Source organism: Brassica napus, chromosome C6 (genome assembly GCF_020379485.1).
Source record: "Brassica napus cultivar Da-Ae chromosome C6, Da-Ae, whole genome shotgun sequence".
In the NCBI taxonomy this organism is placed as follows: Eukaryota; Viridiplantae; Streptophyta; class Magnoliopsida; order Brassicales; family Brassicaceae; genus Brassica; species Brassica napus.
In genome coordinates, this window is record NC_063449.1 from 21,671,091 (window position 1) to 21,687,646 (window position 16,556).

A 16,556-nucleotide genomic window follows, 5' to 3' on the forward strand; every position below is an offset into this window, starting at 1 on the left:
TTCTTATCGTTCTTGTATTCGTTTTTTACCTTCGTCCATTTCCATAACATCGCTTTTATTTTATCGTTTATGTCAGTCCGGTTTTCCGGCGTTTACAATCTTAACTCAAAATAGCTTTACGTTTAAAGCTCTAATCGGGTTGAAATAACGATTAATAAAAACGGGTTTTGGAACCGTGTTTGCGATTTGCTTTCTAGCACTTCCGCGAAACGTTTGTTCTTATCTTATAACCGGGTTTGCGATTTGCTTTCTAACACTTCCGCGAAACGTTTCTATGTTGTTTTGAAAACGAGTTTGCGATTTGCTTTATAGCCCTTCCGCGAAACGTTTCTTATTTGTTTCGTAACGCTTTGCGGATTGCTTTCTAGCATTATCGCGAAACGTTTTTGATACATTATCAAAATGTTATTTACATGAATCGTTTCAATAACCGCTTTCTTAAGCGAGTTTGTGAAACATTCTAAGTCTATACAAAACGATTTCTGCAAACGCTTTTAAGCGAGTTTGCAAAACGTTTTTCTCGAGACTTATATCGATATGATTTGGTTCAAACACCAAAAATGAAAATCGATTTTAGACTATTATTTTTTGCTTAAAAATAATATGTTATTTGTTGATTGGAGTACTAATCCGTCTTCATGTTTTCTCTACAGAAAAATGACGAACGATAACAACACCCCCATTGACACCACTGATGTCACAACAACTCCACTCAACGTTGCAGCCACTGATGCAACTGTTACAACCGCTGGAAACACTGCTGATGAAACCACTCGCCGGAGACTGTTCGGTGCTGGTCTCTATCAGACGGGTTCAGTTTCAGCAACTGTAAGTGGTCCGGTGGCAGTTCAAACTCCTCCGGCTGTCCCTAGTGTGTTCACTCAAGGACTGATGCCAGACAAGTTTGATGGCAAAGGCTTCAAAACGTGGCAGAAGAAGATGATGTTCTTCCTGACAACGATGAAGCTGACAAGTTCATCCAGGAGGACAAGCCCCTTATTCCTTACGGGATTGATGATGTTCACAGTCTCGCAACTGTTGACATATGGGTGCATTCCGACTTCATCTGCAAAGGTTACATTTTGGGTCGTCTCATTGACCCATTGTACCGTGTCTACTGTGAGATCCCCACAACGAAAGAACTATAGAGATCACTGGACAAGAAGTACAGAGGTGAGGACGCTGGCTGCCAGAAGTATGTGGTCTCAAAATTCCACGACTTAAAAATGGTGGACTCAAAACCCATCATGGATCAGGTGGAAGCACTTCAGCTTATTTGCCATGAAATCGCTGCTGAAGGAATGTCCATCTGCGAGACATTCACAACTCTCAGCTTCATTGAAAAGCTTCCTCCAAGCTATGCGGATTTCAAGAACTACTTGAAGCACAAGAAGAAGAAGATGGGGCTCGAGGAGCTCATCATGAGGCTTCAGATGGAATCCAGAAACTGAACTGCTGACAAGGTCACTGCTAAGGAGCACAGTATCAACATGGCTGAGCACAAAGGCAAAGGAAAGGCACACGCTAATTCTCCTGCCAAGCCTTCCAAAACTGCTGCAGCCTTGAAGGCTTCTGGAAAAAACTTCAAGAACAAAGGTATTGAGATCAATGCGAATGTGGATAAGTTCAAGGAGAAATGTCACTACTGCCACAAAGTGGGGCACAAGACTGTTGAGTGTCGCAAAAAGATCAAAGATGGAAGGCTCAGGCAAATCTCACTGAGGAGGATCTCGTTGCTGTGGTGACTGAGGCCAACATGGTTGAAAGCAACAACCCCAAAGAATGGTGGTATGACACTGGTGCAACCACCCACATTTGCACCGATAGGGCGATGTTCAGCACCTATCAGAAAAGCGAGACTCATGAGAAGCTCAGGATGGGAAACACTGCAGTCTCCAAGATTGAAGGACGTGGCAATGTGATTTTGAAGATGACGTGTGGATGTGAGGTCACTCTGACGAATGTGAAGCATGTGCCTGACATGAGGAAGAACCTGGTCTCGGGAACCTTGCTCAGCAAGAATGGATTCGCCATAAGTATTAAGGCGGACAAGCTCGTGATTAGGAAGAATGAGATGTATTTGGGAAAGGGGTATGTTAAGGGTGGACTTGTCAAGTTGAATGTAATGACAGTCCTTCCGAAAGTTGTAGCTCCAAAAGTTTCAATGAATAAGAAAGAGCCAGTTACTTATTTGATTGAGTCTTTTAATATATGGCATGAAAGATTAGGCCATGTAAACTACAAATCTATACAAAGATTAATAAATTTAAATCTAATTCCTAAATGCAAAAACAAGTAAACAAAAATGTGAAGTATGCGTACAGACTAAGCTCACAAAAACGCCATCACCTCGTGTTGAAAGAACTAATAAACCTCTAGATTTAATTCACACCAATTTATGTGATTTAAAATACATACAAACTAGAGGTGGGAAAAAGTACTTTGTGACCTTCATAGATGACTGCACAAAATATTGTTATGTATATTTATTACATAACAAAGACGAAACCTTAGAAAATTTTAAAGAATTTAAACTTGAGGTCGAAAATCAGCTTAAAATAACTATTAAAGTAGTTAGAAGCGACAGAGGAGGCGAGTATGATGGTCCATTCAATGCATTATGTAAAGAACATGGAATAATCCATCAAACTACAGCTCCTTACTTACCAGAATCTAATGGAGTTGCTGAACGCAAGAATCAAACTCTAAAATAGATGATGAATGCAATGTTGCAGGAATCTGGGTTACCCCAGAACATGTGGGGAGAAGCGTTGCTTACCACTAATTATATCCTCAACAAAATTCCACACAAAGTAACTGGCAAAACTCCATATGAATTATGGAAAAGTAATTTACCTTCGTATAAATACCTCAAAGTGTGGGGGTGCTTGGCAAAAGTTGTGGTACCGCCACCAAAAAAGGTCACTATTGGATCTAAAACAGTGGATTGCATCTTCATCGGATATGCACATAATAGTAATGCTTATCGATTTCTGGTACATAAATCTGCAGTATCAGACATTCATGAAAATACAGTCATGGAATAAAGAAATGCATTTTTTTCGAAAATATTTTTCCAAATAAGGAAAAATAAGGTTCAAAACGAACTCGAGAAGAAAGAGACAATGAGAAAAGCTCAGAAACTGAGACAAACGTCGAGATTTCTATAAATGATATTTCAGAAAATGAAGAAAAAGATGAACCTCGAAGAATCAAAAGAGCTTGAAAGGAAAAATCTTTTGGTGAAGATTTCCTAATGGCATTTTTAGTAGAAAATGTTCCAAAAATTTGGCAGAAGTCATGGCTTCACCTGAAGCTCCATTTTGGAACGAAGCTGTCAGGAGTGAATTTGATTCTATCATGCAAAATTATACATGGTACATAACAGATTTACCACTTGGCTGCAAAGCATTAGGAAATAAATGGATAATGACATGAAAACCTGGTGGAAAAAACAAATTTAGGCTTGTAGTTCAAGGATTTCGACAAAAGGAAGGTTTGGACTATTTTGATACATATTCTCCAGTAACGAGAATAACATCAATAAGACTGACGATAAAAATCGCAGCCTTAAGAGACCTAGAAATCCATCAAATGGATGTAAAAACTGCTTTTCTAAATGGTGATGTAGAAGAGAAAATTTACATGAAACAACCTGAAGGTTTTGTCGTTCCCGGACAGGAAGACAAAGTATGCCGACTTGTAAAGTCACTTTATGGACTTAAGCAAGCTCCTAAACAATGACACCAAAAATTTGACAATACAATGATGTCAAATGGTTTCAAAATAAATGAATGTGACAAATGCATATACTACAAAACTACCAAAAATGCGTATGTTTTGCTATGTATATATGTAGATGATATGCTCATTATTGGAAGCAATAGAGACATTATCAATCAAACAAAAAACATGCTCAAAGGGACATTTGAGATGAAAGACTTGGGATTAGCAGATGTAATTCTCGGGGTTAAAGTCACAAGAAATTCAAACGGAATTATCTTAACCCAATCTCATTATGCTCAAACAATATTAGAGAGATTTAAAAATTACTCTAAGAGTACAGCAAAAACTCCGTTAGATCCCCAAATGCACTTGACAAAGAATTCAGGTGAAGCGGTTTCACAAAACGAGTATGCACGTGTGATTGGAAGTCTCATGTACTTGACCAATTGTACTAGACCATATCTAGCGCATGCAGTAAACATACTTAGTCGATATACAAGTAATCCAGGTCATACACACTGGAAAGCTATAACGAGGGTACTCAATTACTTGCGCTACATCAAAGATTTCGGGCTTCACTATAGTAAAGAACCAGCAGTTTTAGAAGGATACAGTGATGCTAACTAGATATCAGATTCTAAAAACTCAAAATCCACGAGTGGATATGTCTTTACACTAGGAGGAGCAGCAATATCATGGAAATCTACCAAACAAACAGTGTTAGCCAGATCAACCATGGAATCTGAGTTCATAGCCTAAGACAAAATAGCAGAAGAAGCTGAATGGCTTAGAAATTTTTTGGAAGATATTCCTATGTGGGAGAAACCTGTGCCAGCTATACGCATACATTGTGATAGTCAATCAGCTATAGCTCGGGCACAGAGTAATCTCTACAATGGTAAATCTCGTCACATCAGAAGACGACATAAAACCATTAGACAAACTGGTGTAGTCACAATAGACTACATCAAATCGGCTGACAACCTAGCGGATCCATTTACAAAAGGTTTGTCACGAGATGTTGTTGCTAAATCATCAAAAGGAATGGGTTTAAAGCCTATAACGAATGAGGATGCTTGACTGCAACCCTACCTATCATGACTGGAGATCCCAAGACGTAGGTTCAAAGGTAAAACAAAATCAAACAGAATCTAACCAAAGCACTTGAGACAAAGTAGTCTCTTCCCAGCTCCTAAGATGATAAAAGTGCTAAAGAATGTGAGAAGGATAAGCATAAGCTTAAGCTTTTAATGATTTCATAGCTTCTAAAGCGGAGTATTACTCAATACTTTTCATGGTCAATCACCTAATGAGTGTGAAATGGGGCCGTTTCTAGGAGAATGAATGCAAGGCTATATTCTGTAAGCTCACTCATGAAAACAAGGAATAGGTCAGGGCCACAATGAACACAATAGAAAACTAAGTTCTACGAGAAAATGAAGCTGCGTTATGCCTGTTGTCTCGGTCTACATAAAACACCGGTTGGTTCAAGACATCATGTTCACCTTCTGGTAAAGTAAACCCGACAGATATTAACTATGAGTGGTTCAAGGCTTAAAAATGCCACCAACTCAAACACAGTGAATTTTTCGCAAACACTCTCGATAAGTCTGTCAAATCTAGTCATGATTAGAATAAGTATAGTTTTTTAGAGTCTATTGAGTCTGCATTTAGTCTGCATATGTTTAGAGTCATTTCTATTCATGTGGAGGATTGTTGGACCTAAATTATCAAGCCCAATTGGCTAAAATAATAAAAGGTAAGAGTGAAGAGAAATGAGAAACATCCACATCGCCTATGAGGAACATAACAGAGAAGAATAAAAAAGTCTAAAGCACATAGTGTGTAAACGGCTTCAGAAGAGAGGATGGCTCCCCACGTGCGCGCCACCGCCGCCGTCCGGCCGGCTCGGCTCGGCGTGGGCGTGAGCTTGGGCTTGGGCTTGGGTCTTGGGTCTTGGTGGAGGGCCTCCGGCCCAATAAGAATATTCTTTTTGGACTAAGTTAAGCTCAACGTTTTGCCATTTAATTTGGAAAAAAACGACATTCATTTTAATTTAAAACGACAAGTAGTTTGTTTAGAAAATAAAAACGTCATGCATTTTATCCTCTCGAAAGTTTTAAACAAGATAGAGAGAGTCTTGAGGAAGAAGTTTCGGAACTCAAGTTTCCTCGATCTCCGCGAGATTCTCGCCCATGTGCAGCAGCTGTTGCGGGAAGTGGGTCTTCTCCGTCTCCTTAAATATCGTCTCTCCTCTTCCTTCATTGTTTAACTTTTTTTCCCATCAAAACCAACAGCAAAATCCCTTACCGTAAGTCGTAAATACGAGAGTGTTTCGTAGAGTTTATAGTTCGATAGGGCGATCACGAGTGAGCCGTGATTCGTCTGCCATGGTTGTATCCTGGGACTCTATATTCGTACAATCCCGTCTCACTAACGGAGCGAATATTTTGAGTTAAGGAAAGAGATCATATCTCGACTCCATGTCTCTTTGCGAATACGATTTCTTTTCGTTCTTGTATTCGTCTTTTACATTCGTCTATTTTCTTAACATCGCTTTTATTTTATCTTTTATGTCAGTCTGGTTTTCCGGCGTTTACAATACATAGAATTACGGAGAAAATGATTTGCTACTCACTTAAAACGCATGTCAAACTTTTTATTTCAAGAATTAACAAAAAGTTACATCCAAAAGTTTTTAAAAATAACCAAATTAATGTGTTTTTAGTTTCAAAATGTTACGTCCAAATCTATTAACCATTCAATCTATTAAAAATAAAAAATTAGTTAAGTGAAAGTTATATTTTTTAAATACAAAAAATTTGAGAAATGAAAAATTTAATTTTTTTTTCAAAATCTAAATATCCGAACCCGATCCAAAATAACCGAACCCGAACTAAAAATACCCGAACCTGACGCGAAATACAGAAATACCCGAACGGGTTCTATACCTCTATACCGAAAAACCCGAAAATCTGAAATACCCAATCCGAACCCGAACAGGTACCCGAACGCCCACCCCTATTTTGTACTCATCCTTTTCTCTATGAGGGTAGATAGTTGTTTTATCTCCATTATCTTAATGTCTTTAGTCGAAAATAAGGTTAAACTTTTCCGTATCTTGAAATATGAAAAAAATCAATTTATTAAAAGTTTTCTATGTTACCCAGAAGCATGAATGAATCCGGCTCTGAAGGCATAATTTGTTTAGGCAGAAATTAAAAATTGGCGTCATGCTCGGAACAAGGAGTAATGGCTCCTTAAATTAGTTACTTCCAACAGTTTTCTCTTTATCTTTCGATTTCATGGGTGACATTGAGAGATAACATGTGCACTTTGGTTGACCACAGTCGTACCTTCTCAGCATGTCTATAAATATTAGGAGCAAGACGTCGTTTTTTTAGGTTTTTCGGGATTATTTTGGCCTAGACTATGTAGGAACCCAATAGTAGATATCTAGCCATGAGTAGTCATGAGTAGTCAAAGGATATATGTTATTCCTTAGGTGATTTAAGCTCTGAGCCAAATAAGATCACATGGTCCTGAGGGATTCATAATCATAATCCTGAATTCGCATTTCAATGATGAATGATTGACAACCAAGTGGTCTTGGCCTAGTGGTAAAGGGGTTCCAGTTGGAGCTTCCGTCCTGGGTTCGATTCTCTTTTTCCATTCATAGACGCCTTAAGTGACAAGAAAATCCGGATTTCTATGGGTCTCTTGGTGATTAGTCTTTGGGCCTAGAAAAAAGAAAAAAAAAATGATTGACAAGATCTGTTTTTTGGCGCGGGCCTTGGGGGCTTGTGGTCTGAGAGGCACATATCCTTCTAGGTACATAACCTAACGATATCCTGACACGAATGGCACATGGTCGAATCCGGTAAAGGAATTCTCGATGTACTTCAGTGGGTACTTTGTTTTTCCAAATCTTGTAGATGGATCCTGGCCTGAACCCGGAATCAATTAGTAGGATGCTACAATTAATGCACATACATTTTTATCTAACTGATAATGATCGTGTAGATCTGCCAATGTCCTCCAAAGATCCAAGCAGGGGATTCTCAAGAAGTACACACACACGAGGAAGACCAGAGAAGGTTAGTTTAGTGCTGAGGAAAGTTCATCGTCTTACTCGGAAGCAGGGATTTCTAGTTTGAAGGTCGGAGCATGGAACTTGTAGGAGGGAGATTTCTTGTTTGTGAAATCCACTCTGGTTGATTATTTGAATCCCCTTAGGGGATTTCATTTCCCTGTTGATGAGATCTAGTCATTATGACCATTGAAATCCGATTTCCTCAATGGGAGAAAACTTGACTTATTTATGTTATTAGAAAAGGGCTATCTTTCTTTCTTTTTTTTTGCTGGCAGCGTATCTTGGATGAATTTTTTGTTCTTCCTAGCTTCAAAAGGATGGAGGAGTATCCAAATCATTCTTCTTTTCCTACTTCTTTTCTGAGCGGTCGTATGAAGCCCATGCAACTTTTTGGTAGTCCATTTTCCTCTCCTAGTCCTACATGGGATGATGCTCCTGAAGTTGATAAGGAGGCTTGATCAGGAAGCTGTTCCAGTGGCTCCCTTGAGACGCTATCACCCCCAAGGTTTTGAGGGAGCCGGTCCCTGTTTAGAGATTGTAGAAGAATAGGTTTCTGAAATTCAGGGCAAATCCTCCTTACCTTTTGAGGTGGAACTCTGGAGTCTATCTATGTTTGAGCGGGTTTTTGATGGAAGAGCAGATGAAATTGTTCTATGAGACTTTCTTTGAGGCAGGTTTCAGAGGGGGAAGTACCAACTTTGGTAGCAGAAGTTTTGTTATATATTGATATTTCTCCTTCACAAATCGATCCTCTGGCTTGTTGAACTTTAATTGCGATCCAGGTGCTAAGATAGCTTCATGGCATATACTTTGGCGTGCATGAAATCATGTGTGCACATTATTTTACTCCTCTAACTAATTGGAATGGATTCTATCAAATTCGTTTCCAGGATGGCCAACTGATCGATGAAGAACCGTTGAAGGGTACCAAATACAGAATGCCCTTTGGGAATCGATGGAATAGGAGGTATATGTTCATGAAGGTCAATAGAGATTCCAGCTAGCTTCCCCTTGTTTTGGTGTCGTGTAGGCGAGATTTTTGATGCCAAGTTATTTATTGTTTATGTAACTCATGATTTATGTGTATCCTTGCATCAGCTATCTCCCAACCAGTATCATTCGATTGGGAAGCATCGGTGAAGGACGCATTGACCATTGTGAGGAGGTTGAGACATGTTTCTTTCTTGGTGAGTCGGGAGGTTTTGTTTCACTGTCGTATTTGGGGTAAGTTTTTTTTTCTGGTGGCTACCATTATCTTGCTGGAAGTCGTTCACCTCTTCTTCTTTTTTTTTTACCTTTCTTTTTACAAGGAATAGGGTGGAAGTTCCTGTGGTGGATGTGTTCGAGGAATATCAGAAGATGATGGTCTTGAGGAGACGTTCTCATCCATGTTATACCATTGTGGATGCTCCTGTCTTTCCAATTTCTGATCCGAAGGAATAAAATCATTGGGAGGTTATGAGATCCTGCCGCTGTGAGTTATGAGGTGTTGGTAAAGGTTCTGAGCGGGGTAAGTTGCAGAGCGAAAGCCTCTTTCTTCAGCTGAAGGTTCAATCTTTGATTAGGCACCAAATGTTAACGTTCCAGAGGGTGAGGGTGATGGCTCTCTGGGAACTTATACATGTGTGGCTGGACAAACGAGTTGAGCATTGGAAGCCCAAGGAAGAATTTCACCAGTACCAACTGATTATGGGGGTTGATGATGACTGAGGAGGGCTTTCTCCTATGTGGATTCCTGACAGAAGATCGGTGCCCATTGAAGACCTGTCTCGCTGATCACCTTATCTTGTTATTCTGTTTTAATTTCTGGTGTTTGGATTATTTTGTCCTCTGATGACCCTTTTTTTATTTCTGAGAACCGTCCATGCTTACACTTTATGTATAGAATTTTACTTTCGTTTACTCCTGGCTTATTTGGCAGTTGTTCGCAATCCTATTTCTATGTGTATTTTATCTCTTCCTGCTTCCAGTGGGCTTTCTTATTTGACTTGATTCTGTTCTTTCTTTGTAATATTTCCAAAGAAGGAAATGACCTTTTTTATGATAAAAAACCAGTGGAGATTAGACATTCTTTCCTTTGCAAAAAATATCGGATCTTCAATGAGTAGCCCGATCTTTCGAAGCTAGTCGACTTTATCAGGTAGTTTGTGATCTGGCTAGGTTCACAAAGAAAAGAATTCAAGCCATATTTTGGTCACACGATCTGGAGCCATCGGGAATGTAAAATCTGGATGATCATGTCAAATATTCTTCGAAACCCAGAGGCTTTGAAGACTTTGTGCCCTGATCCATGGGGATTTAGGTATTCTATTCTTAGGAGCTCGGAGGATCTGTGGGTTTTACTTTAAAAAAACCGAAGGTTCAGTGGCGGATCTAGGATTAGTTTTCACCCGGAGCAAAACTTTAAAACACTAGTAATATAGTTACAAATTCAAATTTTCATCAGAGGCATTACTGAAAATTATATACAAAATTAGCGGAAAAATAATAATAATGGGGCAGGGACTCCTCACCTAGCTCCGCCAGTGCGAAGGTTAGCAGGAGTGAAGACTTCGATCACTAATAATCTGTAGATATTATTCATGGGTCCTTGTAAGCCGAAAGGAAATGTAGATTAGATCCCTGAGGATTTGAAGTTTCTATCCTTGAGAACCTCTAAATTCTAAGGAGTTGATGCTCAGTTCTTGGAGGTAAGTCGTATTCGCTATTTTAAACCTGGGGTTATACAAGCTTTGTAGAATACTAACCTGAAGGTCGTTCGTTGTCTTAAAGCCCGAGGTTGTTTGACGTTTTATCAAATTTGAACCATGGGGTTCTCTTATTTTTTTTAATCTTTAACCCGAAGATAGTTTTAGTAATGTAAAAAAGCACAATTTTACTCGGCTGATTGGTGAGACGTATTTTGGCGGAATGATCACAAATTAGTCATGATTTGCAATCGTGACAAACATTTTTAAAATATTTATCACTAATTTCTTCAGCCACAAAAAAAATTGTGGCAAATTGAGGCTAATTTGTCATGTTTGGGTATTTAATGTCTAGGCTATGCCATTTTCTATGACCCAGCTAGTAGACAATTCTAAGTTAGAACTTGCTCTATGATGAAATGGTTCTATGACCACATCATCTTCGGGCATGTATGTTTGGAGTTGAGACGTAAAATCAAGTGTTTGTGATTGGATGGAAAAACGGCCATAACCTACCCAAAATATATTCAATCTATACGTAGAGTATATAGCGCTTCAAAAACATACCTCATTTATTATAAGATTTAAATTTCATACCCAATCTGTTTTTTTTTTTTTGACACACAACTTCTATTAATTCAAACGTACTTAAACAGAGTTTTTTGCTGCCATAATGGTCAGCTCCGATGATAAAAACATTCTTTGCCAATCCATCCGCAACACTGTTTCTCTCACGCGAGATTCAGGTAAACGAAATGGATTCAAAGGAGGATGCAATAGAGTAAATGTCAGCTAAAATCCCATACAAACCAACCAGTGGGGAGCGCAAATTTATGGCTTTGATCAAGATAGCAGAATCCGATTCACATCTGAGCTTTGACAGGCCAATTTCTCTGCATTTCAGGAGAGCTTCCCTCATATCCAATCCTTCTGCTGCAAGTGGAGACTCTACGTGATGTATTGTGGTCGCGAATGGAAAGTCTCTCTCTTGGCGTCTAGTTGTCCAACCTAGCCCTGCAATTTTTAAGGTTTCGCTCCAAGCCGCGTCGGTTCTCACCAAGGCGCATTCCGGTTGCAAGGGAGGTCTAGTTGGTATCGCTTGCTTTGCATTTTTCACCTGATTTTGGCACGAGATCCATTCTTTGGCGCATGCAGATGCTATGGAAATAGTTTCTTCCACAGTGATGATTTTCCCTTCAAATACGAGCTTATTCCGAGCTAACCATAGCTGCCATGTGATCCAAGGAGCCAAAGCTCCTGTAGAAACTCCAGTTGGTGGCAAACTCTTTCTTGAGCAGAAGCTACTCCAGTTGCTCCTTAAATCTATGGATCCACTGTACTCAATGCTTGGGGAGACAGGGGCTGATTCCCAAACCTGTCTAGCATAGGAGCAGTGAAAGAGCAGATGATCAATAGATTCAGGCATATTACATCATTTGCATTGTCCATCAGTGTTGATTCCCCTGGCTTTGAGAGCTTCGCTAACGGGTAATGCTCCATGAAGAGCTTTCCAGATGAACAACTTGATCATCGGTGTTGTTTGAAGCTTCCAAACACTCTTCTTCCAATCGAAAGATCCATCCTCTATACTCCCTGCATCCTCTACACTTCGAGAGAAAAGGACTGCTTTGTATCCGGTTTTTGTCGAGTAATCTCCTGTATCCGTGCTCAGCCAAGAGAGTTTATCCGGAGCCCCGGTTAAACTTGGCTTAATGGCTAGGATTCTCTGTTCCTCGAAAGGAAGCACTCGCTGGATCATATCAGTATCCCACTCATTTCGGTCCGGGAGCATGAGATCCGACACTGTGAGCTGGGAGAATTCTCTCGGTGGTGGCCCCATAGGTCTCAGCTGTGTGGAGCAACTGAGCCATGGTTTTTCCCAGATGTTGATGCTGGAGCCATTGCCTACTTCCCAGCCTGCAGAGTTGATGATGATATCGCGACCAATTAGAATCCCCCTCCATCCATGGGAGATTGCCGTTTTCTCTGAGCACTCTAAGAAGCTTTCGGAGTTGCAATACTTCCCAAACAGGACTCAGCCAAGTAGGGAGTCGGGACGATTGATGAGCCTCCAACTTAATTTTGCAAGGAACGCTTCATTAAAGCTCTGAATGTCTCTGAAGTTTAAACCTCCACTTTCCTTGGGTTGCACCAGCTTAGACCAAGCAATCCATGCCATCTTCTTGTCTCCCATGTTCGTGTCCCACCAGAAGCGTGTTAACGCTGATTGAATTCTCTTACACAGAGATATCAGAAGTTGGAAACAAAACATAGCGTGTGACGGAATGGGGGATAACACACTTGTGAGCATAGTCATCTTCCCGGCTGTCGATAAGAAACGGTTTGACCACCCGCAGGCCTTTTGCTTTATGCGGTCCACTAATGATGAGAATAAGTCTCTCTTTTTCCTTCCGAACAGCTCTGGAAGCCCGAGATATTTTCCGATACCTCCCTCTTTCTGGATCGAGAGAGCGTCTTTGACAGCCGTTTTTAGAGCTCCCGGGGCGTGTCTAGAGAAATTGATCGAGGATTTTTCAGTGTTAATTGACTGTCCGGAAGCCTCTTCATAGCGCTTCAATAACCGGCATAGAGCCTCTCCACTTTCCTTGCTTGCTCGAAGGAAGAACATTGTGTCATCGGCGAAGAGGAGATGGTGGAGACGAGGACACCCTCGTGCTACACGGACTCCTTTAAGGGTTCCGTCCTCTTGCGCTTTGTTACATAGACCCGAGAGAACCTCACTACACAAAATAAAGATGTATGGTGAGAGAGGGTCTCCTTGACGGATACCTCTACTCGGTGTGACTCTTCCTCTAGGCGAGCCGTTAATGAGGAAGGAGTAAGTAACTGTAGAGACACACTGCATGATCCAGTTGATCCACTTCGGATGAAAACCGAAGCGCTGAAATACCAATTTGATGAAGTCCCATTCGAGCCTATCATAGGCTTTACTCATATCGGTTTTAACCGCCATAGCCACTCTCTTCTCTGCCTTAGATGTCTTTAGGTAGTGAAGGACTTCATCGGTGATGAGGACATTGTCCGATATTGCTCGGCCCGGGACAAAGGCGGACTGATTCTATGAGATGATACCTGATAACAGTGGCTGCAGCCTCTTGGTCAAGATCTTGGAGATGATCTTGTAGTAGACATTGCATAAGGCGATGGGCCTGTACTCAGCAACCGTCTTCGGGCTTTGTATCTTCGGAATAAGTCGGATATGGGTTTCATTGATCTTGTCTGGCAGTTTGTCCGTCACGAAAAACTCCTGGATTTCCTTCACTATTTCCGCTCCTATGTTTTCCCAATTCGTATGAAAGAAGCTGGCCGAGAAGCCATCCGGGCCCGGGGCTTTGTCTGCGTGAACAGAGAAAACTGCCTCCTTAATTTCCAGTGCAGACGGTATGCGGATTAAACCTTCGTTTGTCTCTGCCGTGATCATAGGGGATAGGGCGTAGTTCACAGTTTCCTCTCTGTCTCCTCCCATTGATGTGAACAGCCGCTGGAAGTAGTCTACAATAACTCTCCCAATTTGATCTTCCTGATAAACCGGTTCTCCTTCTGAGTTCTCAATAACCGAAAAGGCATTGACTCGTTTCCGGTTCTTGGACACAGCGTGAAAGTAGCCGGTGTTTCTATCTCCTAGGCTTAGCCATAGCTGCCTGCTCCTTTGTTGCCAATAGCTCTCCTCAGCTGCATATGCCTCATCAAGTTCCTTAGTCACTTTTGTTATCAGCTCTGTATCATTTACAGGATCCGTTAGTGCTTGATCCAGTTGATACTTTTTCTCTTCGATACGGGCTCTACTGTTCAGGGCATGTTGCCTGCTCCATCCAATTAGGACTGATCTCATTGCTGAGATTCTGTCATTGACAGTTCTAAAAGACCCACTCTTCCATGTCTTGGCTACCAAGTCTTTTACTTCCGGGTTGTTCTTTAGCCGTCGGTCATAACGGAACAATCCTCGTCGCTTCCTCTTCTCTGGCTCAAAGCAGGATAGTAATGGTTTGTGATCCGATCCTTCAAAGGCCAGATATAGTGATCTTGCCGTCGGAAACAGCTCAGCCCAATCACTGTTCGCTACTGCGCGATCTAGTCTACAGCGGACCAAATCATCACCACGTTTCCCTCTCCATGACAGGAAATCTCCCGAGTATTGTAAATCAAATAGGTCACCTTCGGAGAAAAAAGTTTTCAGGTCTGTAAAGGAAGCTTCAGAGCGAGTCACCCCTCCATCTTTTTATGCATTGTTGAGTAGGTCATTGAAGTCACCGGTTAGAAACCAGGGTGCTTCTCGAGCCGCATTTACGTCGATCAATTGATCCCACAATTCTTTTCTTCGGTTTCTGTCAGTATCACCGTACACAAAGGAGGCGAAATTTTTTTTTCCTTCAAAGATAATACAGGTATCAATACAGTTTGCAGAAGTAGAGATAATTTGAAGGTTGATTTCCTGCTTCCAAAGTAGCGCCAATCCCCCAGCCCCGTGGCCCACCGGCGTTACCAACACTCTGTTTTCATACTTCAGCTTGTCCGTCTTCTTTGCGACAAAGCTGTCGGGGTTTTTAGTTTCCATAAGGAATAGAATGTCTGGAGAGATGTCCCTCTTCATCTCTTTTAGACGTCGAACTGTCCGGAGATTCCCCAACCCCTGACAGTTCCAGCTCGCCACTTTTAAGGAATGGGAGTAGATGGATTTTGAAAATCCATCCTACGCCGTCTTGATGACGCCGGTATCAGGTTGCATATGGGCTGATCCTCCGAGTTGGATTGAGACTCTGTTCTTCCTACCACCCCTCGGGAACCCCGTGATGAGGAAGGTTTTGACTTTGATTTTTGCGGGCTTCCTTGAGCACTGTCCTGGTTAAGTTTTCTTCTGGTGGCAGTTGGCTTATCTTGGTGAGTTTTCTTCTTTTTTGAAGTGGATCCTCTGATCAGCTTTGAACTTCCTTGCACTGTACGTTTGCCCGGTGGTCTTCCAGGCTTCCTCTTGCTCGCTTCTTTGATTACCTTTGGAGCTGTCATACCCAATCTGTTTATTTTGCGCAATAATATGTTATTGTCGTTATTAATTATCCTCTGTTACTTTGATTTATCATTTTCTTTATTTTTAATCGATCATATTCAAATGACGTTGTTTTGGTGTTTAGTTAAAAAAAAATATTTTGCATTTATAGAGAATTGAACCTAAGACTTATCAAAATCACAATGCATCTCAACAACATAACTTCTATCTGATTTAACAATTTTATTACAAAATAATAGAATTTAAAGTGAAATTCTTAGGATGACCCTAACAAAAAATTTCCAATAAATATAACTCAAAAGGGTAAAAATAACCAAAATCTATACTACTAAAACTGAAGTACATTTGGAGAATAACCCTTAATTCATCTTAAATATTACAAGTTTTGCCATTGGATTTCAACCGTCTTTGCTTTCTTCATTAAATGTTTTTGTAATTTAAGTATAAGTGACTACTTAGCTTAAAAACATGTTCGTTTTGCTCCAATGTAGTAGTTTATTTTTTTTCTGATCAAAGCAGTAATTGATTTTTTTTTTCAAATATAATCGGCAAATATAGAAGATTACCATACCAATACATAAATCAATTTATTGGTAATCACTTGAAAAAATGATCATTATCTTAACAAATATTACTAAAAGTAGACGATCACTTAATAAGATAGATATTATTAATGTAATTAATTTGGTAGGCTTTATTTTAAAACAGAATATTACATTTACCTATTCGCAAAGCTTCCATCCCAGATAAAGCAAACTTTTTTTCTATCTATTTTCAAAAGAGTGGGCATCTTTCTTACCTATGGCTAACTCAAAAAAATCTGAGAGGGGAGGTTACTCTGCTCTGGATTAGGCAAAAAACCTACATCTTTTTTATATGCTATAAAATCTGTAAAATGAAAAAAATAATCGATCATATCAAAAAAATTAGAAAATCATAATAAAACATCTATAAATATTTTAATTTAATTTTGGGTGTTTTAAAAACTATTGAAATAGTTACATATCACATTATGAATAACAAC

At 40.2% G+C, this 16,556-nt stretch overlaps 1 protein-coding gene across 8 annotated transcripts; it reads left to right on the forward strand.

Moving 5' to 3' along the window:
* Positions 1-7,188: 7,188 nt before the first annotated feature.
* Positions 7,189-9,721, forward strand: LOC106347744. Of its 8 annotated transcripts, XR_007324949.1 has the most exons (5): positions 7,189-8,407; positions 8,494-8,601; positions 8,710-8,786; positions 8,918-9,043; positions 9,130-9,721. XR_007324949.1 is itself a non-coding variant. In XM_048760618.1 (4 exons), the coding sequence occupies exons 2-4, from the start codon at positions 8,647-8,649 to the stop codon at positions 9,260-9,262; spliced, it is 399 nt and encodes a 132-aa protein (XP_048616575.1). In that variant the 5' UTR covers positions 7,242-8,407; positions 8,494-8,646; the 3' UTR covers positions 9,263-9,721. The 8 variants fall into 8 exon arrangements, 5 of the variants coding, with proteins under 5 accessions (XP_013642790.1, XP_013642789.1, XP_048616575.1 ...); XR_007324948.1 differs by having other exon boundaries at positions 7,196-8,601; positions 9,136-9,721; XR_001270803.3 differs by having other exon boundaries at positions 7,234-8,601.
* Positions 9,722-16,556: the final 6,835 nt, after the last annotated feature.

What these genes read in the sequence shown, in the direction of transcription:
- LOC106347744 (XM_013787335.3), top strand. Translation starts at nt 8,647, where the DNA reads ATGTGTGCACATTATTTTACTCCTCTAACTAATTGGAATGGATTCTAT. An exon ending in GGGAATCGATGGAATAGGAG is followed by an intron (nt 8,787 to 8,917) that starts GTATATGTTCAT and finishes TCCTTGCATCAG; the next exon opens with CTATCTCCCAACCAGTATCA. An exon ending in GTTTCACTGTCGTATTTGGG is followed by an intron (nt 9,044 to 9,129) that starts GTAAGTTTTTTT and finishes TCTTTTTACAAG; the next exon opens with GAATAGGGTGGAAGTTCCTG.